Source organism: Puma concolor, chromosome C1 (assembly GCF_028749965.1).
Source record: "Puma concolor isolate L17-30 chromosome C1, mPumCon1.1.hap2, whole genome shotgun sequence".
NCBI classification, from domain to species: Eukaryota; Metazoa; Chordata; class Mammalia; order Carnivora; family Felidae; genus Puma; species Puma concolor.
In genome coordinates, this window is record NC_141674.1 from 193,761,326 (window position 1) to 193,788,966 (window position 27,641).

A 27,641-nucleotide genomic window follows, 5' to 3' on the forward strand; every position below is an offset into this window, starting at 1 on the left:
TAAGCTAAAGTAAAAGTGCGATTTATTGTAAATATAATTATCCCAAGCAAACCCAAGGAGAAAGGATACACAGCCAGACCTAATGAAGGTGGTGAACCTGACTAGCTCGGAAGACCTCACAGCAGAAATGTGTGGCCTTCTCTAGTTTATTGTCATTACCATCATCCAGACACCAAGTTACTTATCCATTTTTCTCAGTGCAAATTTTTGGACACAGAGAAAAAATCTAGTTGGTTCTCTCTGAGTAAAGTATGTTTATTCTGGTACAATCAGATGAAGCCAAAGGTGGTGAGACCAGCTGAGCAAACATGGCTGCTTATGTCCATGCCTTAGGTGTGGCCTGTGGGAGGAAGCAGATTCTCCTAGAAGGATATATGGGCAAGGACGCAATGACTGACAACTGTATTTTAATGTGGTTTACAAAATAGCAACTGACGCCGAACTGTATGAGAAAATGGGACAGTAAGGAAACCTATGGGTGGATTCGGGTAACACAAAATGACTGGACTCACTTTTTCGTGGGTGTGTGCTATCACTGTCGTTGTCTAGCATAACATCATCTAAGATGAAAGCCAATCTTTTCAAATTATTCTTCCCTAAATACAGACGTTCATGGGTCTTTCCGTATTTATTACATTACTAAAGAACTTTATAGTTGGTCTAATATGCTCTATTGCTCTTCCATAGTTTTGCCTTCAGAATCTGTAGAAGGAAGAGGATAAAAGGTGTAACTATTTAAAAATCTATTAATAACCTATATTTGTATTAGCTTTTGTTGCTCTCCTCTTTCTTCTGTTCCCTGGATTCCTGTATTCCATGTGATTCAATTGAGGGAGCATGTGTGTGTGTAAGAGGGATTCTATCTAGGAGGGACATTGAACCACGAGACCATTGCTAGGTATTTTTATACAGCAAAACTAAATTCTGGCCTCCCTCCTCACCTCAATCTATTTCTATGTGCAGTGTCCCTTGGCTCCTTTGCTTCCCATTCTCGATTTTGTTTGCAGCTATGTTGTCAGTTCCATTTATTCTCTTGGCCCTGCTTCTCATCTATGCACCAATTCCAATTCCCTGTGGTGAGCCCCACTTCAAAGCCCATCATACTGTACATTTTCATAATGGAAGGTACAATTGATTTGTTCATTTTATTGGACATTTAAATAAAAGTGTGGAGGCGTGGGTGAATATCCTGACTGGTCAACCACAAAGAAGCCTGCATCAGCCTTGTTTTCGTACAATACCGCGACAACTAGGTTATAGACTTTGAAAATCTGGACTCACAGATCTATCTGTGTCCATTTCCTTACATATTCATTCTAAGGGAATGATTCAGTTGTCATTGACACAGCCCTGGTTATAAATGTAGGAAGGTAGGTTCCAGAAGCATCAGTGAACAAAGTTGAGGACCTGGGGATGTGGGATGGGGAAAGGGTTTGAAAAGAACTGCATCTGGGGGAAACTTGATCTCTTCTACCCAGTTCTACTTATAGAATAAGAAACAGACTAGTTAATGTTTTGTTTCCCACCGACCATTTATGGGTGCTTGACTGTATGGCTTTTCAGAGATGGTTAGAGGAGTCACATCTGAAAAACCCACCATAGTAAATAAGAATGAAAAGAACAGAGATTTTAGTATCTAAAACACATTGATTTTTGCAGATCTTCTCATTTTCTCCTATGTTGTTTCTTCCATTCCAAGTTTCTCTGAAAGCCTTGCTCTTTAGGAGCTGCCAGATGCAAGATCACTTTCATATGGCATCTCAAGAGCTGGACTATGTTCTTCTGACTGCAACGTTATTGTCTAAGACTGGACAATGTGAGTCATGACCATTAGCACTACAGAGATTGTTTCTTACTCGACTGACTTACTGTCTGGCATAACTAGATCTTTTTCCTCATCTTGGATTAGATCAGAATACATTCTATCTTTGTATTCTGAAACCAAAATTAAATAAAACATATTGGCTGTAGACTATAACAACCTCTGAAATGTTCTAGGTCAGTGTTTTTCCATCTTTGTTGACCAGGACTTACAGTTAAAAATGTATTTGACATTATAGTCCAGTACGTGCACTTGTGTGCATATAATAAAACAAAAAAGTTACAGGAAACAGTACTTACCCTTTTCTAATCTTTACTACTCATCTTTGTTTTTCTATTCTATTCAAGTGCACCGGGAAGAAAATTCTGGTCTTCTCACTGTTTTTTTCTTATCAATTTTATTCCAGTTTAGGGAAAAAATGCCAGTTGTTATACTGATTTTGTCACCCATGAAATTTTTTGACAACTCACCGAACTCACACTGGAAAGCTCTATCGAGTGATATTTGATTCTTGATGCTCATTCAACAGCTAGCCCCGAAACAACCTGACATCAATCCCATTTTCTTTATGTTATCACCACTAACATTCTTCAGTCTACGTAAGATTATGACTTAGTAGAGGGTCTAAGAATCTACCATTAATAAATTTTTTTTAGTTTGTTTATTTTTTGAGAGAGAGAGAGAGAGAGAGAGCGAGAGCGAGCAAGCGCAGGGGAGGGGCAGCAAGAGAAGGAGAGAAAGAATCCCAAGCAGGCTCCTCACTGCCAGTGCAGACCCCAATTCAGGGCTCAAACTCATGAACTTGAGATCATGACCCGAGCTGAAATCAAGAGTTGGATGCTTGATTAACTGACTGAACCCCCCAGGTGCCCCCTAAGAATCTACCATTTTAATTAACCACTTAGATTGTTCTGACGTCGAAACTCAGGAGTAGATCCTCTACAATTTGGCTTTTCTCCATCTGTTCTGGAAAGCTGCCAGTCACCTTCATCATGACAGGTCTTCCAGTTTTTCTCATTTCCCTCACAAGGGCCTTGGAGCCCTCACTCCTTTCCTGAGTACTGCTTAGCACCAGCAGGCTCACTGGAACAATAGTGCTGACACTCTGATCCCTGCAGATACTGTCTCCCTGGGCCTCTTAAAGTACCTATTCTGTCTGGGACTGAGCTCAGCACAATCCTGCGGACACTGACTTGGGCTGCGTGATCATCCTCTAGGGGCCGATGATAAAGCCACATTAGTTCTCTAAGCCTGACCCACCCATTCCGTGATTTGTCTGGCCATCCACCGGCTGTTTTGCTGAGCTGTCAGCCAACCATTCAGCCAAACTGGAGATGTCCTCCATCCACCTTTTCCAGTTCCATTCATCCTCTTGGGACCCTCTGCTCTAGCCCAGCTACTCTATTTAATGTCTTCTGAATACAATTCCACACTGCCTCAGGTTCACACTTCTGGTCATGCCTCGGTCACCTGACATGTCTCCTTGGCTCATGTGTCTCCTGGTGGTGCACCTCCCACAGCCTCTTCTACTCTTCCTCTTAGCATGCTTCTTTTTCACTACATGACATGAGTAATTCCTACTCATCCTTCTAGACTCCAGTCCCATTTTGTTTCTTCTTGAAAGCCTTTGCTAACACTCCTGTCTATGTCAGGAGACCCCCAATGTGGTTCCATTATGCCTGGGCCTCTCTCTGCATACCACTGCCTTCTCAGTTGGGTAGGTTTTTTTTAATTTTTAAAAAAAATTTATTTATTTTTGAGAGAGAGAGAGCGAGCAGGAGAGGGGCAGAGAGAGAGGGAGACACAGAATCCCAAACAGGCTCCAGGCTCTGAGCTGTCAGCACAGAGCCCGACGTGGGGCTCGAACTCACGAGCTATATAGATCATGACCTGAGCAGAAGGTGGACGCTTAACCAACTGAGCCACCCAGGTGCCCCTCAATTGGGTAGTTTTAAGTCAGCTTTGCTGTTTCCCACGCTAGATGGTGAGCACTTTGAGAGCAAGAACAACATTTGATTTATGTTCATGTCTCTAGAACCTAGTATTTCTTTCTTTCTTCTTTTTTTATTACGCTAAAAACATGTAACGTGAAATCTACCTTTTTAACATGTTTTTCAGCGTACACGAGCATATCAACCAGGTACACATTGTTGTACAATAATCTCTAGAATATTTTCACCATGTGTGACAGAACTAGGACAGTTTCTAACTAAATATATGACCATTTGGTTATTTTTAGCTACTGTAAGTCCCAACTAAATTTGACGATATGACTAAACTTCTTCCATATATTACAAGGACCTCTCGTTTCCTTGTGAGTTTCCAGATTAGTTATTATGTACTCTCTTTACTTTTGACCCGTCTTGCTTTGCTTTATTGAGCTTTTTAATTCATTGTGCATCTTTGCATTTACTTTTTAATACTCTTATGGCTCCTTTCCCAAGACATGTTTGTGTGGCCATAACTCTGTTATTGTGTCCCCCAGTGTCTCTCACAGTGGCCAGCATACAGAAGGTGCTCAATGAATCGCTGGTAATTTCCTGCACAGGTTTTAATAGATTTTAAATATGATCTGGTTTTTGAATATAGGATAAGGGTGATGAAAGGCTTACCTCCCCTTCATGGTTAATTGATGATCAAATTCCTTTCTTCAAAATTTAGTGTTAAACCTTGGATAAAAAGGACATATTTTTTTTTCAATTGATATACCTACCATCTGAGACTCTTTGATTTTCCTGGTTGGTGTATGTGGTGGGTAAGGTGGTCTTTTCATCTCTTTCGTCTAAGTCAGTTTCTAAAAGTCAAGAAATTATGTATTAAATTAATGGAAAAGATTAAACAAACCTCATACACGAATCATCTCATTGATATGTTAATAAGCAGAGATCTCCAAACAGCAAAATTCTGATTATTTTTAATGCTCTGATCTTGGAATCTCTGGAACAGTGTTTTGGTCAAGGTCACCTTCAGGTGACAGAGTCAAGATAATCAAATATCTATATATATCTTTATATATCTATATCTATATACACACACACACACACACACACACACACATATACACACACACACACACACACACACACACACACACATATATGCTTTGACCTTTGTTAATGAAAATAGCATAAAATCAGGTTGTTCTTTTTTCACAAAACCCTCTATAATGCAAGTATTATGGAAAATTTAGGACTAACTACCAGTCAAAGGAGTCAAATTTAGAATGACTGCTTTATACCCCATTCTCAGAAAAGGAATTTGTAGCTCTACCCTGCAAAAGCAGGAAACCTCACAGAGGGCCTCAAAAATCTGGGAATAAAAGAGTTCCAGTGAAAATCGACTGCTCTTTGGACTTCTGAGTCCATACCCTTGGATTCCATGCTGTCTTTGGGCTTCATTGACTTTGGCCCATTCCTGGTGACTTGACTACCAGGCAGAACCAGGTCTGAATTCCCAAAGCCCACCTTTCTGCCCAGAATCTCATTTCCTTGAGATCTAGTCTCTCTGCCCTTCCCCTATGGCAATGCTTTGACCTCACTAAAACTTCTCTAGTCTGGACCAAGGAAGTCCTCTGTCCACTGCCCAGTTCTTTTTACCAGTTAATTCATTCTAAGAGGCAGATTGGGTGAAATCTGTGCCACACTGATTGTTAAACATTTTCAATATTTAGAGATTAAAGAAAGATGATAACATTTCCTTGTCAGTTTAGGATTCGAGAAACTGCCCATGAGAAAAATAAGCTTATTAAAATTTATTTTTTTTAAGTGATCTAAAAGTGAATGGGATGTTGTGGGTTGGATTGTGTTCCCAAAAAGACATGCTGAAGTCCTAATCTCTGATACTTGTGAATGTGACCTTATTTAGAAATAAGGTTTAGCAGATCCAATCAAGTTCACAGGGGGTCATACTGGATTGCAACGACTGGTGTCCATTTGAGAAGAAACACAGACACACGCACAGAGAAGACTGACATGTGAAGACAGAGCCAGAGATTGGAGTGATGCGGCTATAGCCCAGACCGCCAAACACTGCCACCAGAAGCTCGAAGAGGCAGGACAGGGTGCTTCCCTAGAGCCTTCAAAGGGGTCATGACCCTGTCAACACTTTGCTGTAGGTCTTCTAGTCTCATTTATTCACTAAGGAATAAGTTTCCCTTGTATAAGGCCCCAGTTTGTGGTAATTTGTTATGGCAGCCCTGGGAAATGAATACTTATGATATACGCATTTATAAGGTCATAGTGCTTTTTTTAAAGCTTTTTAAAAATGTTTATTTTTGAGAGAGAGCCTGAGTGGAGGCAGGGAAGAGAGAGAGGGAGACAGAGAATCTGAAGCAGGCTCTGCTCTGTCAGCGCAAAGTCCCAATGTGGGGCTCAAACCCATGAACTGTGAGATCATGACCTGAGCTGATGTCAGATGCTTAACCAACTGAGCCACCCAGGTGCCCCAAGGTCATAGTGTTTTTAAGAGGTAATTTCTTTAGCATTCTTATGAGATATTTTATTTCAAAGGACACACTGAACTTGGTAGTTTATTTTGTCAGTAATTTCATTTAAATGTGATAAAATGTAGATTATAGTTACCAATATCAAATAGTGATTCAGTTTCAACAAATATTTTATTTTTTTCATGGATGATTATGGTGATCTTATTTTTTTTAATTTAAATTTTAGTTAGTTAACATACAGTGCAATATTGGTTTCAGAAGTAGAATTCAGTGATTCACCACTTACAAACAACACCCAGTGCTCATCACAAGTGCCCTTCTTAATACTCATCGCCGATCTAGCCCGTGTCCCACCCACCTCCCTCCATCAACCCATAGTTTGTTGTCTGTCATTAAGAGTCTCTTGTGGAGCACCTGAGTGGCTCAGTCAGTGAGCATCTGACTCTTGGTTTTGGCTCAGGTCATGATCTCATGGTTCGTGGGTTCAAGACCCATGTCAGGCTCTGTGCTGACAGCAAGAAACCTGCTTGGGATTCTTTCTCTTTCTCTCTCTAAGCCCCTCCCCTGCTCGCATGTGCATGCTTTCTCTCTCTTAAGTAAATACACTTAAAATAAACAAAAAGATTCTCTGTGGTTTGTTTCTCTCTCTTCTCTTTTCTTTTTTTCCCCATCTTCCCATATGTTCATCTGTTTTGTTTCTTAAATTCCACATGAGTGAAATCATGTGGTATTTGTATTTCTCCGGTTGACTTGTTTAGCATAATACATTCTAGCTCCATCCACATCATTGCAAATGGTAAGATTCTATTCTTTTTGATGGCTGAGTAATATTTCATTTCTACAACTATTTTAGTAGTCTTTTAATAACAGCTCAATAAAATGTCACATCTAAAAGATTACCTGATTGATAGGGCTGGAAGCTGATCAAATCTCCAAGTGCAACAAGTTTTTCCTGTTGAAAAATTTTATAATCAGAGAAGTAAATGACCACAATTGCTAACTTAATCATTCTTCAATAGAAAAGCACCTTGAGTCTTGATTTTTAGGTAACCAACAAACATTAAAAAAAAATTTTTTTTTAACGTTTACTTTTGAGACAGAGAGAGACAGAGCATGAACAGGGGAGGGTCAGAAAGAGAGGGAGACACAGAATCTGAAACAGGCTCCAGGCTCTGAGCTGTCAGCACAGAGCCCGATGCGGGGCTTGAACTCATGGACCGCGAGATCATGACCTGAGCTGAAGTCGGACGCTGAACTGACTGAGCCACCCAGGCGCCCCGGTAACCAACAAATATTTTTAACATGCCAGAAATTATATAACCTAATGAGTAGTGCTCTTCTGTTGATTTCTTCAAACTCTTTTTTTTTTTAAATTTTTTTTTTCAACGTTTATTTATTTTTGGAACAGAGAGAGACAGAGCATGAACGGGGGAGGGGCAGAGAGAGAGGGAGACACAGAATCGGAAACAGGCTCCAGGCTCTGAGCCATCAGCCCAGAGCCTGACGCGGGGCTCGAACTCACGGACCGCGAGATCGTGACCTGGCTGAAGTCGGTCGCTTAACCGACTGCGCCACCCAGGCGCCCCTGATTTCTTCAAACTCTTATTGCCTTCTTATTGTTTTTAGGGATAAGATGCAACTGAATCCACAGAAGATCAGCATTTGCCTTGGCCCAGAGAAAATCAGTTTATAGTCAGTATCAGAGTCAGCCCTCCTGTATTTATTTGGACATTACCTGAATTAGATCACTTGTCATTCTGGTCATCATTTGATTACTGATTTCAATATCTTTGAGATCCGTAAGAACCACCCAAGTTCCATTTTCAAATTTTACAGGCATAGAAAAGACAATCCCTTCAGGAATACCAAACTGGCCTGCAGTGAGCAAACACAAAGCAAAGCAAAACAAAGTGCTCAGAACAATAAACCCTTCACATTAAGCACCGTAGAAAAGGACAGACATCGTATATGGTTTGTAATGATAATGGCGGAACTATATTTCTGGCAATTCCTCTCCTGGGAAGATCGAAACATTTACTCCAGAAGTATTGCCTGAGCACCTCTCCAAGTTCTGACAACTCTCTCCTCTGTGTTTCTCTCCGAAAGAAGAACTACTGTTCCTCTTGTTGCGCCTTCTGTTGCCTCTGGCTTGGTTCAAACCCCCTGCCTCTGCTTCGGGGGCCAATGCAGTCTTTCTCCTCCATTTTTTCTGGATTCCTTTTGTCTGCTCCTTGTGGCCTTTCCTTGACACCTCAGTAGCCCAAGACTCCAAGGCATCTGTCCACCTGGCCTTGCTCTGCTAGCCTGAATGTGGCTGGTCCGTAGCTCTGGTGTGAGGGCCAGGGTGGCTGGGGGGGGGATGGATGGGAAAGTGGATGACTTCCCCACAGTTCCCAGGGCTCAGTTTGGATGTGTTCCAAATAAAAAGATCAACAATACTTACCACTAACTGAACAACATACAGATAAAACTTCCCCCTCTTTTTGTGAGTCAATCAAATGAGAAAGTTATTCTTGCCATCTGGTCATCAAAAATGTTGTCAGTAGAACCAAAATGGGAGGATAGTCAAGAAACTGGGATCTAAAAGGCCTTTCCTTAGAGAGCATCCCAGGTTCTCTGTTCAGTCTCTTTTTTATCTGTAAAAAGCCAGCCTTACGGGTGGACAACATATGAGAGTTTACCTATATATTTCAGGGAGATAATGATTATGTGCTCCTCACCTCCAATATTGATCCCATTGCTTGCTGGTGAATTCCTACACAGCTTAATCAAACTGTTTACAAATAAAGACAAGGTTTTAAATGCCTGTTACACTAAAAAGGTCACACGCTGGGGGCACCTGGGTGGCTCAGTCGGTTGGGCGTCCGACTTCAGCTCAGATCATGATCTCACGGTTTGTGAGTTTGAGCCCCACGTCGGGCTCTGCGCTGATGGCTCGGAGCCTTGGAGCCTGCTTCATCTCCCCCTCTCTCTGCCCCTCCCCTGCTCATGCTCTGTCTCTCTCTGTCTCTCAAAAATAAATAAACATTGAAAAAAAAAAGAACTATAAAAAAAAGGTCACATGCTGATTTGAATTCACCTCATTCAGTAAAAGGGTGCTTCTCACCTTAATTGCAACTGAAACAAGATCCACACTGAGTGTCTAACCATCAAGCAGCAAGGAGGAGACCCAGCCACAGCCCTGCCCTCAGGGTATATGCCCCCTAATGGTGGGGACGTATGTAATCAACCATGCCACCAGTGAGGGCAGGCTGGAATATGCTGACAGAGGAACAACATGCTATGTGTGTATAGAGGACAGACAGATTGATCTGACTGGGGGGGCTTGGGGGGATTACCTTGAGCTGCACTACAGCCACTGGAATAACAGGGAAGATGGTGGTTCTCCTGATAACATAAGGAATAGAAGAGGTAGATCACATGGGAGAGGAAGACAGTTCAGTTTGGTGTAGTTTGGTTTGAAGCGACATCTAGGTGGCAATGTTTGCATAGGCTGCAGCGCAGCAGAGAGTGAGGCCTGAAGCTTTAGGCGTGAATGAGTTTGCACAGGGAGAAAATAAAACACAAAGGAAAGAGGTACTTTCGATAGAAGAACCCACAGAACACAGAACGCCAACTGTTCGCTCTTTCCTACTTTGCAAAAATGGTAGCAGTCCTCTGAAATGGTTTTTAGCAGATGAAAGCAGTGAGGCTGTAAAAGTGCATGTCTGGTATTTGTGGCTGGAGAGCAGGCTTTCCACATTTCCACTGGCACCTGAGATCTGTGTCCTGCTGTGCTCTCTGGATCCTGCCCCTGTGCCTTTGCTCCTGTGGCATCTGCAAGATGTTCTTCCCACACTTGTCTGCCACAGCAACACTACTCAAGCTTGAAGGCTTCCTGGAGTGTCACCTCCTTATTGAAGTCTGTCCTGATTCTTCCTGCCATCTGCCTAAAATCAACCTTTCTTTCCCTTCCTCAGCGGGGATGCAGTGAGAAAAACTTAATGGAATGGTTTAGTTGTTGTTAGCTGGCTCTTCTTACTCTGCTCGAGATCTCCTGAAGGCAGAGCCCAGGTCTGATCCCTGTGTGCTCCCTGTGCATTCGCACAAACACTCCTGGATCTCTGAATGGATAACTGAATGAATGCATGGTGAATAAATGGCAATAGAACTCTGGACGTCCGGACAGTTTATAGTTCATGTCAGGCAGGAGGTGGGGAAACGGAAGTAGGAGCACAGAGCATACCTGGAAGTTTGAAAATAATACAAGGTTTAAAAACAAAACAAAACAGATTTACCTTCACTTAGTACTCCTAAAGATACGATCTCCCCAGGAGGTGAGCCCTGGTACCAGTATTTCAACGTAGTGGCTATACTGTGTGCAGCTAAGATGCTTCCAAATTGTTTTCCTGTCTCAGTCAGCTTTTTGAGAGTTGCCACAAACTGTCCGTTTACCCACTCCCTATAAGGAGACAAAGAAACAATTTTACGAGGGAGGGAGGAATGCAAGTGAAAAAGAATGTTCCTTGGGTCAAGGATCTAAGTATTCAAGCTTCTTCAATCTCCTAAAAAGTCAATGGAAAAGTAACGAACTGTAGCAGAAAGGAATCCCAAAGTGTCAAATGAAAAACATGATAACAAATATGAAACACACAAACATGGTCAGAGAACTGCAAGAACGATTACTTCCATTACAAAGAATTTATTCTATATGTAGATGTTATCTTTGGAACCAGTGGTATCTTTCATCCTAAATAAAATGATATCATAAGACTTTGAGCTATTCACATTGAGACTGGGGAAATAACTAAGTTGTTAGAATCTATAAAGTTTAAATTCAGGGAGTAGTTCACCTAGACTAGAACAAAGCCTTGAATGGCTGTCCAGCTGGAGATAGCTCCATGAGACACTGCTCCTACCCAGAGGAAGCATGCTCCAGGAGAGTGGGCTCAGGGAACATAATTTCTGGGCATGGGTGAAGTGCCTCTGATCTGAGGAAGGGGCAATGGGAAGGAAATGCTGCAACTGGAAAAGGGCTGCAAAGCTTAGAAAAAAACACTTCAGAGTCACTCCTCCTCCTCTCCCCTTCCCCACCCCATCGTATTGGGGGTGCTGACTGTGGCAGGCTTGGGTCTAAGTGCTTTGCCTGTGCTAATCCCTTTCATCTTCCCAACAGCCCTATAAGGCTCATACTGTGTGACCATTTCCACTTTGTAGACGAAAAAACTGAGGCCTAGAGTGGTTAAGGAACTTCTCTGAAGTCACACAGCTAATAGGTGGCTGCTTGAGAATTCCAATCCAAGTGGCTTGGTTCTTGAGACCATGCTCTTCACCACTTCTGGGTTCTGCCTCTCCTGGGACAGAGCACCCAGCACGGGCCTGGGCCCGCTCACCACCTTAATTCCTTATTCTTGAAAATGTTCCCACCGATTTCAATTAGGATACATGTCTCTGTCTCTGTGTTAAATGAAGACTCACTTTCCGTATGCTTGCTTTAGAGACAAATTTAAAGGAGTATGTGGGCTACTTGAAGGATAGTCTAACACAAAAATTCATAATTGCAAAATCAAATAAGTTGGGCATGGGGATTGACTGATATTCTGTGGAATTTTCTATGTTTCTTCAATAGAGCACATAAACAAAGGTGGGTGTGAATAACGTCAAGTTATTTTTGTACAATGATTTCTAAGACGATTTAAAGGATTATAACAACGATTATACATTTGCCCAACACTGTTAGTATACTTGACTTACAAATATACCATACCTATCAAAAATCAAGCTCAAAACAGGACGTGAATAGTTAGGAGGTCCCCAAATAGCACTCTCATATCTGTAAACTCTGGCTTTTCTCAGATCAATGTAGTTATTTCCACTAATATTGCCCCAAACGATCACATTTTTGATGCCTGTGAAGAAAAAAGAAATGTTTAACATAATAATGAGCATTAATATAAAAAAGTTGCCTGCAGTCTATTTTTTGACTGTGCGTTTGTCTTAGGAGTGATCGATCTTTTTGCTATAAGATGATCTTAGTTTATGGTCCCCCAAAATGTGGAAATGGCGTGGATAAGTTCTTTAATCATCGGGGTTTGGCGATTCCTAATCGCGCTCTGTGTAGGGCACGGGCATATCATTGCATTCAAGAAATACTGAAATGCTCCCTCAAAGAATTACTACTGAAAATTGTACCACCGGTGTGATCCTTTTACCACTCTGCTTGCCATTGAGAGAACTTTTTCTCTGCTTTGGTTCTGACAGAGTCCTTGATTCTACACTGGAATAGAAAATTTTGGCCAATCGGGGCGCCTGGGTGGCGCAGTCGGTTAAGCGTCCGGCTTCAGCCAGGTCACGATCTCGCGGTCCGTGAGTTCGAGCCCCGCGTCAGGCTCTGGGCTGATGGCTCGGAGCCTGGAGCCTGTTTCCGATTCTGTGTCTCCCTCTCTCTCTGCCCCTCCCCCGTTCATGCTCTGTCTCTCTCTGTCCCAAAAAAAATAAATAAACGTTAAAAAAAAGAAAATTTTGGCCAATCACTTAACCCCTGAGTTGGTTTCATTTCCAGCAGAATGAGGGTGTTATAATCAGAGGACCCCAGGAACGTCCTAATCAACAAATAATTGAATTGGCTTCTATGTGTGAGGTGTTTTCAGGTGGTACGTTTGGAAGAAAACAAATGAGCCCAAATCCTTGCAACATTCTGGGGGTGGAGGGGAGCGGGTGACAAAACTACTATACAAAGTGATGTGTACTATGAAGGAAAATAAGAGGATAGGGGTCAGAGATAAATAGTGATTAAGATTTAATATGATTCTAAAACTGTGGATCTTTTAAGGATATTGTATCCAAAGTGAAAAGTTAGTAATTTGATTGGTTGATTGATTCACTTATTTATCTGCTTAAAGACTTCATTCTAAGTTCACACTACTTCCTACTGTGGAGATTACATTCTTTACTGTTCTGCATGAGGGAAGATTGCTGTTTGGTTTCACGTAACAGAATATCCTTGTGACTTGGCTTAACTAGAAGGAATTCGCTTTTCTTCTATAATAACAGGTTGAGGTAGGCAGTGACACGGGGGTTTGCTCCGCGGCTCAGAAGATGCTACTCTCTTGGCCTGCCCCACGTGGTCCTAAAACAGCTGCATCAGCTCCAAGTATCACACTCTCACACAGTTGTGTGCAAAGGCGGGCAGTAGGAAGAAGAATTCTGCTTATCAGATTTAAGGCTCTTTATAGCTCTGTTAGAGAAAATCATAGTGGACATCTGCTGTTTTTTCTCCTAACATTTCTTCCTAATGTTTTTCTTTAACAGCATCCTGGTTTTCCTATAAATAACTACCCTTTCTCAATTTCAGTCCATATGGTTTGGGTGGGGCTGTCCTCACCCCTCAGGTCTATCAATAGGCACGAGACCCAGATTCCAGATTTCTGGCCACAACAATTGTTTTGGAGATGGGCAAATGGTCCAAGCCTGGCCAATGAGATATTATTCTGCTACTTATGCACATTTGAGAAAGCAAACCCTCTTTATACTGGGGTGGCTAAGCTATGAATGTATGAGTCTGGAGACACCCGTGGCCACTTTGCCACTTTTTACAAAGAGCCTGCCTGAGAATCAAACCAACGCTGAGGAAAGCAGGGCTGAGGGATAGGTCAAGAGAGAGAACCAGCTAGACCTGACATCACCATTTAAGCCCCAGCATCCATCTATGCCTGAAAAAAAAAAAAAAAAACCACAAAAAAATGATCTGACTTCAGTTGCTTTGAGTGGACTTTCTATCACCTGCAACAGAGAGTTCCAACTAAGCCAATGCACATGGTCTGAGAAACAGGGTTATGTGTGAACTGAACTCAAGGGATATCCTGAAAAGGTCTGCTACCCCCTTGGCATCTGGAATCTTCCCCCAAATGATTCTCCTTGATGCTTTTCAGATTTCAGGTCCCTCTGCTTCAATGTCTTTGTTGGTGCTGAGTTTCTTGTTGCTACTCCGCTGACAATTCCAATTGACTGCCGTCCCTCTCATGTCTCTCTTTCCTTTACCCAATAGCTGAAATTTGTCAAATATAATAAACATTTTTAAATACAGCACCCTGCTTTTAAATACACCAATCCGGGGCACCTAGGTGGCTCAGTCAGTTAAGCGGCTGACTTCAGCTCAGGTCATGATCTCATAGTTTGTGAGTTTGAGACCCGCGGCGGGCTCTGTGCTGACAGCTCTGATTGGATTCTGTCTCCCTCTCTCTCTGCCCCTCCCCCCACTCGCGCTCTGTCTCTCTCTGCCTTTCAAAAATGAATAAATGTTAAAAAAAATAAAAAAAACACACCAATCCATTTTCTGAACTGGTCTCATCCTCACAGGATTCTGATGCCTGCCATTCCAAAGACCAACAGAAGCACAAACAGCTCAGATATAATCCTGTGGACAAGTGCAATACCCTCGCAAATGTCTACCACATGCTGGCCACTCTTCCAAGCACTTTGGAAACATTATTTTTTGAATCCTCACATCAGTTCCAGGAGGTAAGTGCTATTAACATCCTCATGTTACAGATGAGGAAACTGAGGCAAGGTTAAGTGATTGCCCAAGGTCACACAGGTGGGAAGTGGGGTAGAGCCACTTAAATACACCCCTGATTATTTTTTTAAAAAAACACTGATTACCTTAGTTGACTATTATAATGGAAAATTGGAACATTAGGTTTCAAATTATAGCTTGAAAAAAATGTCTTATATGAAACGTTTGTTTATTAATTTTTATTTAAAAAAACTTAGTCTTTATTTTTGAGAGATAAAGAGACAGAGCATGAGCAGGTGAGCAGGGGAGGGTAAGAGAGAGAATGAGACACAGAATCCGAAGCAGGCTCCAGGCTCTGAGCTGTCAGCACAGAGCCAGACGTGGGGCTCGAACTCACGAACTGTGAGATCATGACCTGAGCCGAAGTTGGACGCTTAACCGACTGAGCCACCCGAGTGCCCCTGTTTACTAATTTTTACAATGATGGACAAAGTCAGCCAGTCATTAAAAACAGTAAAAAACCAAAAACCAAAAACCAAAAACCAGTTTGCACAATAGTCAGATCACACAATAAGTTTACCCAGAAAAATCCTAACGGGTATGGTGTTCTTCCTAGCTGCTTTGAGATCGCCCTGTTTAAAACCAGAAACAGAACGGAAGCTCACTCACTGGAGGGGGCTGTTTTCAGTTTTCTGGCCAGCATGGCTTTGGCTTGGCCTTCCACCCCCAGCGCCACAGCGATGATATTATGTGCCACGTTTGGGGCGTATCTCATAAGCAAAACTGTTTTCAGATTCACGAAGGTTTTTCCTCCCACAATAACTCTGACGGAATCGTGAGCATTTTTCTCAATCAGGTGTCCAAACAGCCTACACAGAGGAAGCCTGCTTCGGATGCAGCCTTCTAGAGTATACACCTCCCGGTCGGCGCTGTCGTCCAGGATGATGATCACGTGGGCCTGGCGGAAGGCCTCCTCCACTCTGGTGCAGACGGAGACGCTCCGGAGCAAGGGTGCCACCAGGTTCCGAGTCTCAGTCATGAGAAGGTGGAGATCTTCTTCCGCCTGCTCTTTGTCAAATAGATTTATGCTCATCTCCGTATGCATTCCGAACACCTCGCCACTTACCAAAATGGGAATTAGGCTGTAGCAGGCAGGGACAGATGCACTAATAAAAATGCAAAGCCAGATTATGAATAGTTAAATCTTTTGCCCCTGTTAAGCCTTTATTCTTAATAGATATTTCAGCATGTGCAGTAATCAGGTGATCTAATAGCTTAAATCAGTGTCCATAGCTGCATAGACTTTTTAAGACTAGAAAGCAAAAGTTGAACAAAAAAATGCTCACTACTAATCCCTTATTCTGGCCCTCTGAAAACAATCCCCAAATAAGAAATGTACCTGTTTCAAAAGTTTCAAATAAAATAGATTATGCAGAAAGCAGAATTTAAAAGAATGGTGTCATATCACTCTGATTACATATTTACATTTTGTCTTAAAAAGGTAAAGAAATAACAAGTTTTATTTAGCCATAGCTATTTTCTACTTTATATTCTTATCTACAAAGTAATGACATTTTGGAGGAAAGGGCTATCTTTTCTAAATCCTTGCAAAGAAGGCTAGGATCAGCATAGGCTAGGCATCATGGGTCGGTGTCCACAATTCAGCAAGTATCTGGGTAGCTGACCATCTGGGCCACTAGTTTTTTCTCTTTCCAAGCTTTAAATTTCCACTCTTAGGTTTTAAATTCGGCAGTCCAGAGTGAGTCCACAAAACCCTAGGCCCCCCACTCTCAGCCTCAAGAAAAGCAGAGCCCCAGGCCCACGCATGCTTACATGTTCTCTCTCTCTCTTTCTGTAACAGTGACATCACCGTGTGGCTCAAGGTGTGCCATGTAAGTTCCAGGAGGTGTAAGTAACAAACCCCTTTTTCCAAAGTTTCCTGACGGTTATTGCTGAGGGTGTCTTGCAGTCACGGTAAGAACCACAGGCTGGTCCAGCCACAACACTGGTTAGTGAGGCAGGCACACAACAGGAGGTGACAGAGGAAGAGCCAAGGAAGAGTCAACGTCAGCTCTAGCAAGTGGGGAAGAGGGGAAGGCAGTGGGCAATGAGATGGGAGTGGGGGAGGAGACAGAAAGTGAGGGAAAGGGCAGGAAGGACAGCAAGGCAAAGAGCAAGAATGAGAGCAGCAGAGGGCCTGAGAGACACAGACTGAGGGGACAAGAGCTGGAGATGGGGTTATCAAAGTACTTCTCTTTGCTATACTCTTGCTCTTCGATTGCATGTGTGTGTGTGTGCATATACACACTATATTGTAAAGCTTAAATATGGAGGCACGTGGGTGGCTCTGTTGGTTGAGCATCCAACTCTTGATCTCAACTCAGGTCACAATCTTGCTGTTGGTGGGATCGAGCCCCATATCAGGCTCCACACTGTCAGTGCAGAGCCTCCTTGGGATTCTCTCTCTCCCTCTCTCTGCCCCTCCCTGGCCCATGCACATGTACCCTCTCTCCCTCTCAAAATAAATAAATCAAAAATCTTAAAAAAATAAAACAAATATGAAGCTATATTGAGGGATACATATGCATCTATCTATCTATCTACCTATCTATCTATCTATCTATCTATCTATACAAATCTCGAACTTGACATTCAGATGTTCTTCCATCATGGACTTAATCCCATGCTATTGTTCTTTCTAAATATAAACACCCAATCTCACGAATCCTGGAGTTTGACTGTGCTACCTGGTGATCCAGACCTGCAAGGGATTGACAAGCTCTTTCCTGACTTCTTCCTGCAGTTCTTTTTCTATATGTGCTTCCAGGTTCTCTTGAGCAATTATCTTCATCAGCTCAGTAGTCATGCTAGAGGTGACACCGTAGTAAAGCTAAATATTAGGAAAGAAAAAGTCAACACCGAGAATACATAATTAGCTGACAGTAATTATAATGGGAAGTTCTTATTTAAAGCCAGAAGAGCGTAAAAGGAGAGCTGAGGGAATACTTTGGAAAGCAAGACATTTGAAGAACAGCGTGAGAGAAGGATAATGTTTTGAGCAAATAAACCAACTTAATTCGCATACCTGGGCGTACTCCAGGAACTCGTTATAGCCTCCTAAAAGCAACCCCTCTCCTCCACGATCCAACAGCTCTCTCCAGATGATGGGGGAGTTTCTGTGACTCCACTTATTCTTTTCACACAAATCTTCTAGCCACTCCTATTGAATGATATTCCAAGACACGTCATCCATTGAATCGGTGTCAGAATTTAGTTCAATACTTCAGAATTCAAACACGAACTAGCTTGTTTTTTTACTACCACTGAGTATACATAATAAAATTTAGACATCTTTACACTGTAAAAGGTATATGCAGAAAATAGTAGTGAGTTAAGTAACAAATTGATCAAATCAGAAAGATGATTCTTCAAATTTGCTGACCTAATGAAAGTTGCTCTCTTTGCTGAGGAGACCGTGAATGAAAGTGGAGAGCTTAAAAGAAAAGCCAAGTGTCCCAACTCCTCTGATATCCAAAAAATTCAACTGGTTCTTCCCTTGCTTTTCTCTATGAGATATTTCCAGTCTTAGGGCCACGTAAACTTGACCCTGATTTCCAAATATGTGGGTATAGTTTATGTCATTCAGACTGCATTAATGAGCTAAAAATCATCTATGGATGTTAATAATATTCATTAGGAAAAATTTAAATCATAATTATCTGGTTTGTGTAGACCAGGCTTTCCAATGACAAGAGCTGAGTAGAGCTAGAGAGCAATTTTCTTGTGAGTAAAGTACATGATAGCATTCTTGCCATTGGAGGCATGTGTAATGAGACTACCTTACACATAAAATCTTAGAAACTAATTTATCCTGATTATGCTGAGGATCTCTGTGCCTTTATCACCCCTTAAAGCAAATAATGCTGCTGGGAGGATTCTACCATGGTTCCCCTAGTCATTATACAGCCTGAGCAGCGAATGTATAGGTCTGGACCCTGAGGGTGCAGAATCAAGAATGGAACATACAGTCGGATAGGGGAGAATTTATCAATATGAATCACTCTTCTACAACTCAGTGGTATATATCCTGGCAAGAACCTCAGAAGACAGTGGTAACACGTTTCTAGAATGGCTCTCTGAAGCTTGGAGAAAGTGATGGTTCACAAGAAATGAAATGGAAATGCCAGAACGTCCATGGAAGACAATAGGAGAAGGAATCAAAAAGCTCAGAAAAGTGGGCATGCTGGTATGGATATGCTACTATGGAAGCATGGAACCTACTAGTCAGTTACGTTCTCCGGAAGGGCCTGGGGACACTACTTTCATCAAAATGATAAGAACTGTGCTGGTGATATGTTTTCAGCATCACTGGGAAGCCTGGTATGGATGTCCATTACTGGCCAGGGCTATTAAAGGACATGCTGTTCTAGAGCTGGACCCCCTGGGGATTGGGATGATAGAATCCTGAAATAAAAGAGGCTGGGGACAGTGCCCACCAGAGAACATCTATATTGTGATAAAAGCATGAGACAACCAGCAGATAAGGTGACTTAGCTGAAGGCACAGTGGGCTCACAAAAGAGACAGAGGTTACGCTATGGCCCTAGAGAATGAGCCACCACTCACTAAAGCTGATCTAGCCATTGTTGCTGCTGAATGTCCACTGTGATGGTAATACAGACCAACACTGACCCGGTGATAATGACACTATCCCTCAAAGACATTAACCAGCTTCTTGGTGGCAAGGTGATTACATTTCACCCCTTTCAGCCTAGAAAGGGCAGTGATTCATCCTGACTGGAATCAACAATCTGGTTTGTGTAGACCAGGCTTTGCAACGACAATCACAATCAATATTCTGGGTAAAGAACTGCTTTTCCTGCTTGTGGGGCTTTGGCCAGCACCCTGCCCAAGAGCTTACAAAATATTCAACCTAGCAACACGGGATCCTGTGTAACATCACTCTGAACCACTTCGGATTAAAGCATGTGTAGAACTGGGCATGTAACCATGGGATGCACTGGCCCTATCATAAATCACATCACATGGTAGCCTGCTAGAGGGATAGGACAGCCCACTGGAGGTGCTTAGAGGTTGCTACCTTGTAGGGATAAAGCACTGTCTTTCAGGATGCAATATATACCATGAATCAATATAGTGCTTTTTCCCCAATAGGTGACATATATGGATCCAGGAACCAAGAGATGGAATTAAGAGTGATCCTGCTTACCATCACTCCCAGTGACCCACCTGGAGAATTCGTGCTTCCCCTAACCTACTTACTCTAGATTCTATGGGTCTGGAGGTTCTAAGTTCCAGAGGTGCAAGGGTGGTTCTATCAGGAAGAGTTCCATTAAACTTTAAGTTATGGCTTCTGCTTGGTCACTTGGAGCTCCTGTGCCAAGGGACAGCAGTCAAGGGAAGGAGTTACCATCCTGGAAGGAGTAAATGCCACTGCTGATCTGGGGCATGTGGGCAGAAAAGAATATTTGGCATCGAGGTGATCCATTGGGGAATCCTTGGTACTGCTTTGCTCAGTTTTGACAGCAAATGTGCATGTGCTAGAAACTAGGACTCAGACCCCTAAGGATACAGGTCTAGTTCATTATGCCTCATAAGTCACCTAGACCAGCAGAGCGGGAGGGGGATCGACATTGGGCCGTAGACAGAAAGGTGACGAGCGTCAGTTACAGCCCTAAAATGATATGCAGTGGAGACTATGGTTCTTTTGACTAACCATCTTCTTGTAAAGTTTCCTCAGGGAAAGACGCCAACCAGAACCTCAGAAAAGCTGTTCCCAGATGGTATGAAATTATTATTTGGAGAATGTGGATCCAAAAGGCACAGCTGGTGAACTGCAGCAGATCCTGTCATATGTCTTTCAGATTTCCTCTTCATGACCAAGACACGCACTGCCTGGGCCACCAAGTGCACTGGCTGCTGATGGCTCAGTGCTGAGTCTCTCTATAGGAACCGACCTCAGAGAGGTTCCCTTGCTTAGAATTAAGTCCCTTCCCGAAGGGCAGCCTGCATCCAAGGACTGTTAGTTGTGCCAGTACAAAAGCCCAGCCCCCTCGCCTGTATTTAGAGTATCTCTGAAGGGCCACCCAGCTTCAGAGTTCAGGGCTGGCTGAGCCTTCTGACGCAGCAGTATGGTAGTGTCTCGTGTCATTAGAAATCAGATGAAGGACAATGAAAAGTTAAAAAGGATAATATAAGTTACCTGGATTCTAGGAGAAAAAATAGCGAAATTTATTCCACTGATTGGTTAGGGCCTCATTTGTTCTACTAGCTACTGGGGAAAAAAATACATAATGTTTTGAGACTGGTAAGTAGAAATTTATTTTATTAGTGTTAAAATATCAGTAGTACATGAACGTTTATTATTGGAAGCCTATCTGATACACTGGCTAATATTTCATTAAATTAGAACACATTTTGTGAGTGTGTGAGTTTAACACACTAGAAAGGCTTCTTACCTCCCAAACATGAGGATGTTGTGTAATTTTATGTATCCGAAAATTAGGAAGATTCTTTTGTAAATAATCTGCCAGAAGTTCTGCTTTAGCATAATATGGGCAATCTGCTCTACCTAAAAGAGTTCAAAATAGCAACATTTTCTTACATTACACAGAAATTGTCATGTAGTTATAAGTATTTGCCATATAATTACAGAAATAATGATATAGTTATGATATATTCTATTACATAGAATTATTGTATAACTGCCACCATGTAAACTTTTGATTTTTATAACAGCAGTAAACATAAAATTATTTCATAGAAGGTCAGGATCTTAAGTAATAAAATGTGGAAAGAAAATAAAGACTGTTGGATATTTACTATCTTCCAGCATTAGCTAGATCTCACTCTCTCTAAAGGACTGCTGTGCTACTAACTAAGCATGAATTACTAGTAATGAACTACTCATTAGTATCCACTAAAAGGCCAAGTATGAAGTGAGGAGTGGCGGTAAAATCACATGGTGCTAAAGGGAGGAGAAGCCGAAGGGAGAGAGACGAGTCTGGGATAACTTCTATTTTCTGGCTTGGGCAGATGATCCTGCACTTACTAGAGAGAAACCACAGGTAAGAAGTTTAATTATAGACAAGTGCATTGGAGGTATGTGCAGTATATCTAATCGAATATGACCAGCAGGTAGCTGCACATGTTAAGTCTCAAGTACAGGACCCATGTGAGGGATTAAGATACAGATTTTGTAGCCATCAACACACAGGAAGTTAAAGCCACCAGAGTAGATGGGATTAGGTGTCTGAGGGAGTAGGAGGAGAGGGGCAGGAGCCAAGGGCAGAACCCCCTCTGCAACAATCTTCCCCAGTTACTCCCAATCATGAGTTCTTCAACTTCAGGGTGACTTCTCAATCATCAAACTTCCCACCCACTCCCTGTCTGTTAGCCTCCCTGTTTCGTTCAAATCCATGGTTCATGAATTCAACCACTCTCTGGCTCATGTTGTAAATTATCTTGCCCTACTATGCTTCTGGCAAATCAGCCCGGTAAAAGCGTACCTGCCTTTCCTGTTTCTGGGTTCCATTTGCTAGGCACCCCTGGAGAAACATGGTAGAACCAGAGAGGCGCCATTATAAATTCATGGTCACTAGCCTCAACTGGCCTTCAACTCTGCCTGGAACTCCTTCTGTTTTATCATCACTCTTTTCTGTTCTTCACAATTACCCTTCTAAACTTGGCCCGCTTCTTGCAAACCTCTTGTCTCCATTTTCCCACTACTATTGGAAGGTGCCAGAAAACCTTGCTTTCTACTTTACAAAAACAAACCCAAATCATACAAAAAGGCATCAGCTGGTAAATCCTCCAACCTCCTACCATCATTCCTATAAGCCTGTCTGCATTTGGACTCATCCTTTCCTTCTTCCTCCTATTCAATGGAAGGTGGCTCCTACCTCCTTTCCAGGTCTAATCTCACCACTTATGCTCTGAATACCACCCTCTTCTGCTTTCAGAATTGCCTCTCTTTCAGCATTTTATCTCTGTTCTTAATGTTGCTTTTCCATCGTATTTAAATATAGTACAGTTATATTTAAGTTTTTCCTGTCCTAAGAAAACCAAAAAGCCTATGTCCCTCTTTAGCTAACGCATTCTACCTGCCCTTTTCTATGCAAATTTCTTGAAAGAGTCCTCTACATTTGCCATCTCCAGTTTTTCACTTCCATTTATTTCTTATCCCGTTTCAATCTGGCTTTAACCATGACTCTCTGGAGGGACATCAGGGAACCTCCATGTCATTATATCCAATGGATACTTTTTGATCTTTCTCTCATTGACATTTTCTTGTTGGCATTTGCCCTCTTCTATCCTTCTGAAACACCCACTAGGGTCAGGTCACTCTTCGGGTTTTCATCCTACTTCTCTGGCCATTCTCTCCATACTTTGTAGGTTCTTATTCCTTTATCAATCCCCTAAAAGGAGCATTCTTCACTGCCTCTTATCTTCATACTCTATGCATTCTTTCTGGCTAATCTTCTCCACTCTCTTGGTTTCAGGTAGAAATCTGTACATCCAGTTCAGAACTATCCAAGATGTTTACACCTTCCTGTAGTTTTCCATCTCCCTCTGAATGTCTCATAGGCACTCAGCATGTCTAGGGAAGATTTTTCCCAAACTCCCCCACTGAATCTGCTCCTTCTCTTATGTTCTTTATGTTGACTACGTAGTTACTTAAGACAATTAAGAGTATCCAGGGTATTAAGCCTACTTTTCCAATTTTTGTTTTCAGTGACTCCTTATCTACCCATTTTTCCAAACCATTGGTTGGAAATAATTTTAACTATTTCTTCTCCCTTACTTCTCTTCCTCAACCTAATTAGACATCTAGTGCTGTGAATTATGTCTCTGTAATATCCCTCCAGTCCATTCACTTCCTTCCATTTCCATTGCCCACCATCCCAGACCAGGCCGGCCACTATCTCCTTCTTGGACTATTGCACCTAACTGGGGTCTTGGCATCTAATCTTTCTCTTCCAATGGAGAATAACATTCAGGTAAAATGAAAACTTGATTATGTCCTCTCCTTCCAAAGCCTTCCATGTACTTTGGATAATGTTTAAAATACTAAACATGGCTCACAAGAATCTATATTAACTAATTCTGGCCTCAGCCTACGATACTCTCTCCTTTGTACCCTTTACTCCAATCCTACTAAATCTATTTCCATCTTCTGCTTATTGTACACTCTCAATCATCACCAAACTAGCTTTCCTCATTCCAACCCCACTCCTATGCTTAATCCCTCTCCTCTTCCCTACCTCCTTTCTGCTAGGTAACTCCCCATCTTTCAGATCTCTGCTTAAAAAACCACTCCCTCTGGGAGGTCTTTGACTCCACTAAATGAGGTCTGCCACACCGCTCCTACAGAACCTGCTCTGTCACTGACACACAAGCACCGTTCTCTGTAAGTTTCTGTATCACTGCTTTCTCAGCAAATAGTCAGTGATCAAAAATGTTCTTCTGAATGAATAAAGAAGCAAGCAAAATCGGTTTCCAGGCAGATGGGAGATGCCAGTTGTGTTAATGCATCAGAAACTTCAAATAAGGACTGGACAGCTTCTGTAAAAGTCATTGGTGACTTTGGTGAGGGCCATATCTGAAAGGAGGTAGAAGCAGAAGCCAGATTGAATGGAAGGACCTGAAGACAAGAAAGCAGTCTGCTCTTTCAAGAAACTTGCCGAGAAAAGGGAAGGAGGCAGGTACAATAGCCTGCTGCTTTTCCTGAGACCCTTTAGTGGTTTTTCTGGACGCCAGTGGACGTTTTCAATCCTCCCCCTCCATTGCCACACAGGTGGGCTTCCTAAAATGCAAACACATACTCTCCTGCTTAAAAAAAAATTAAGACTCCTCATTGCTTTCAAGATACAGTTCAAACACCTTTGTTTGGTGTACTTTATGTGCAAGGATCTGGCTGCTGCTCCCATTCTAGCCCCAGGTCCAGACTGTTCCTCCATTAGGCCATGAGACTTCTAGCCTCTTCTAGCTTTTATCTGGAATGGCCTCCCTATCGCAAATATTCACAAATCAGCTCCTGGAACATCTCCCAGAGTCCTGTGCACATCTCCCTTATTTCATTAATTCCAGTGGATCTAAATTTCTTGTTTACATGCTGCTGTACTCCGTGAGACCGAAAGCTCTTGGAAGGCCCGGGTGTTGTTTTCCCCCACTGTATCTCCAGTGGGCGGGAGTGCTTTGCACAGGGCGCTGCCCAATAAACATCTTTGAATGAATGCATAAGAAGCTTGAGGTGGTCCATATAGATGCTGGAGTCGCTAGAACAAAAGTTAAGAATATCACTGCTAATTGACCAAAGGAGGTGAGAGTTTGGGTGTTTTGAGAGACCTACGGAGGGGCACTTGGGGATCACTCACCCGCAAGCACGAATTTGGCCATGTTAAAGCCGCGACCTAGGACCAGGAACGGCGTCTCAGCGGTTCCCTAGCAACCACGGCGTGGCGCAGGCGCACTTTGAAGCTGAGCGCGGGGTCTGAGGCCCTGTCGCAGACGTGAGGTGTTGGGGTACAGGATCACACATTGTATTTAAAAGCCTTATGCTCTCCCCTGTCCCTATCCCTAAGCCCAAGAAAACTAGTCATTCTCTTTGGTAGGCTTTCTTCTCAGGAAGTTAACCTCGCCAACTACCGCGAACGGAAGCTTTTTGACCTATGAGGGATCCGTAAAACCTCGCGATACGCGGAGCTCGCGGGGAAGCTGTCATGGCTGCGCCTGTATAGACCCACGGGGTTCTGACCTCAGGTGAGTGGACGACGAGCATAGGCGGGAACAGTTGGCAGCCCTGTATCATAGACTTCTTGCTTTTTGGGGAAAAGTCTCAGGAGTTGCTCGGGCATTAAGTTTAGGGAGGTGGGTTAATATTGGGTGGCTCAGCACTGGCTCCTAACATTTTCTGAGATCTGGTGATATTGGCTCATGTATCTATCTCCCAAGCGCAGGCCGCATGCAAGCGTCACTTTGCTTTATTGCTTCCTCTCCTCAGAGGTTCTACTTGTCCCAGTCCCTATTCTTACAAGTCCGGGTTTGGCAGTTGCTAAATCTTCATGTTGAAAAGTATCCGTCATGGGGGGTAGGAGGGAGGGGAAAGTGGGTGATGGGCATTGAGGAGGGCACCTGTTGGGATGAGCACTGGGTGTTGTATGGAAACCAATTTGACAATAAATTTCATTTAAAAAAAAAAAAAAGTATCCGCCAACGTTAAAACTTTCTCAGTGAAGATCTCTCCAGGCAATGGTAACATAAAATTCCTTTCTTAAAAGGACACTGTGTGGGAACACTTTCCACCAGAAACCCCACTTTACTTATTTATTTTTAAAACTCATTTATACGGTGACTACTTCCAAAGTAACCTGGCTTCTCTGAGACAGTGTACACATTGGTGGATGCGGAGGAAGCCCATGTTGGTAAAGCACTTTTACCGTTTTAATCTTTAATGTCTCCATAGGTTCTCACTTTAGTCTCTGTTAAATTCATTTCGTTTCTTTAAGTAAAAGTTTTGCTTTGATTTGTATTCCTTTTATAACCCTTTCCCCCACAGGAAAACAACGGCATGTCTTCTGTTTCACTCATAGAAGTGGCATTTGTGTTACATAGACTACTTTAAAGCGAGTTAAAAGTGTTTGAGTGGATAGCAAAATGATGAACAGAGCAAGTTCCTTTTTATGGAACCTCAGACAATTCAGTACTTTCGTTCCAACAAGCAGAACTATGAGGCTGTATCCTTTGGGATTTTCCAGACCCAGAATTGTTTTTTCATACAATTCAAACCTAAGAAACCTTCTCTTAAGTGACTTTGGCAATAGAGTGCAGTCATCTATTAGGTACCTTTTTCAGGATGCCTTAATTTTTAAGTCAAGAGACGACTTTCAAACAAAGGGCGTAAGCCCTGAAACAGTCCTTACAGTTAGCAGAGTGCTTTGTCCTAGAAGACTCTCCTTTGATTCAAAACACTCTCTTTTCTCTGACGAGGGATTGAAGATAAACTTTCATCATGAGGCCTCCAACGAAGATGTTCTCACCAAGGAAACAAAACCAACCCCTGTCAACTATAGAAAACTGTCTCGGGAGTGTAGTTCTCTGAGTGATGTGTTAGATAAATTTTCAGAAGCATCTACTTTTCCCAGTAGTAACTATATTTCAGCAATGTGGACCATTGCCAAAAGGATGTCTGATGACCAGAAACGCATTGAGAAACAACTGATGTTTAACCACCCTGCATTTAGCCAACTGTGTGAACAAGTGATGAGAGATGCCAAGATCATGCACTGTGACCACCTGCTATTCAGTCTCCATGCTGTAGTGAAGCTGGGAATTCCTCAGAACAGTCTGCTGGTACAGACTTTGCTGAGAGTGGTCCAGGTAAAATCAAAAGGCGACTTAAATATCGTTTTTCTCGACATGGCATACTTTGAAAGACTGAGGGGAAATAGAGAAGTATCCTCCTTGGAAGAGATTATCAGTGGAATGGTAGTTTATATTTGTTTTTGCATATATGTGCTTTAGAGACCTTAAGTTGACTGGGCCTTTCCTTCCTTTTGCTATGGACATTTATGAAAGCTTGTGCCGTTTTTTCTTGTCCAGAGTTAACCAATAGTGAGGACTAAAATGAGGAGAGATACAAAACATACAAGGAAATGTTGGTTAGTTGAAGGCAGAAGAGAAGGGAAGAGGGGAGAACTAATATTTGTTGAGTACCTGCACTTTTTCCTAGTTTAATTAATCCTCTCAATAGTCCTGCAAGGTCGATGTTTACCTCAGTTTTGCAGATGAAAAAACAGAGTTGATGATGTTAAACAACTTGGCTAAAGTCAGACAGCTAGTGGATTCATTTATTCATACAAT

The 27,641-nt window shown here is 42.4% G+C and overlaps 2 protein-coding genes across 3 annotated transcripts in view; one reads left to right on the forward strand and one right to left on the reverse strand.

Moving 5' to 3' along the window:
- MDH1B (malate dehydrogenase 1B) lies at positions 1–25,419 on the reverse strand. 2 transcript variants are annotated; one of them, XM_086719447.1, is made up of 11 exons: positions 25,157–25,417; positions 21,239–21,351; positions 17,846–17,980; positions 17,508–17,650; positions 15,430–15,926; positions 12,013–12,154; positions 10,544–10,707; positions 8,002–8,141; positions 7,167–7,218; positions 4,536–4,616; positions 1–702 (listed from the first exon to the last, which is right to left on the reverse strand). In XM_086719447.1, the coding sequence occupies exons 1-11, from the start codon at positions 25,176–25,178 to the stop codon at positions 671–673; spliced, it is 1,521 nt and encodes a 506-aa protein (XP_086575573.1). In that variant the 5' UTR covers positions 25,179–25,417; the 3' UTR covers positions 1–670. The 2 variants fall into 2 exon arrangements, with proteins under 2 accessions (XP_086575573.1, XP_086575574.1); XM_086719448.1 differs by lacking the exon at positions 1–702 and adding an exon at positions 1,838–1,935 and having other exon boundaries at positions 25,157–25,419.
- FASTKD2 (FAST kinase domains 2) overlaps positions 25,300–27,641 on the forward strand; it is an 18,189-nt gene continuing 15,847 nt past the window's right edge. Inside the window, exons 1-2 of the mRNA XM_025912484.2 lie at positions 25,300–25,541; positions 26,338–27,158. Coding sequence (XP_025768269.2) covers positions 26,436–27,158 — 723 coding nt within the window. The 5' untranslated portion in view covers positions 25,300–25,541; positions 26,338–26,435. The remainder of the gene's footprint in view (positions 25,542–26,337; positions 27,159–27,641) is intronic.

Coding starts and splice junctions, on each gene's coding strand:
- MDH1B (XM_086719448.1), bottom strand. CDS start 25,178: ATGGCCAAATTCGTGCTTGCGG. Junction 10,708..12,012: donor TTGAGCTTGATTTTTGATAG/GTATGGTATATT, acceptor GTCTCCTTATAG/GGAGTGGGTAAACGGACAGT. Junction 4,617..7,166: donor CTTCCAGCCCTATCAATCAG/GTAATCTTTTAG, acceptor CTTGACTTTTAG/AAACTGACTTAGACGAAAGA.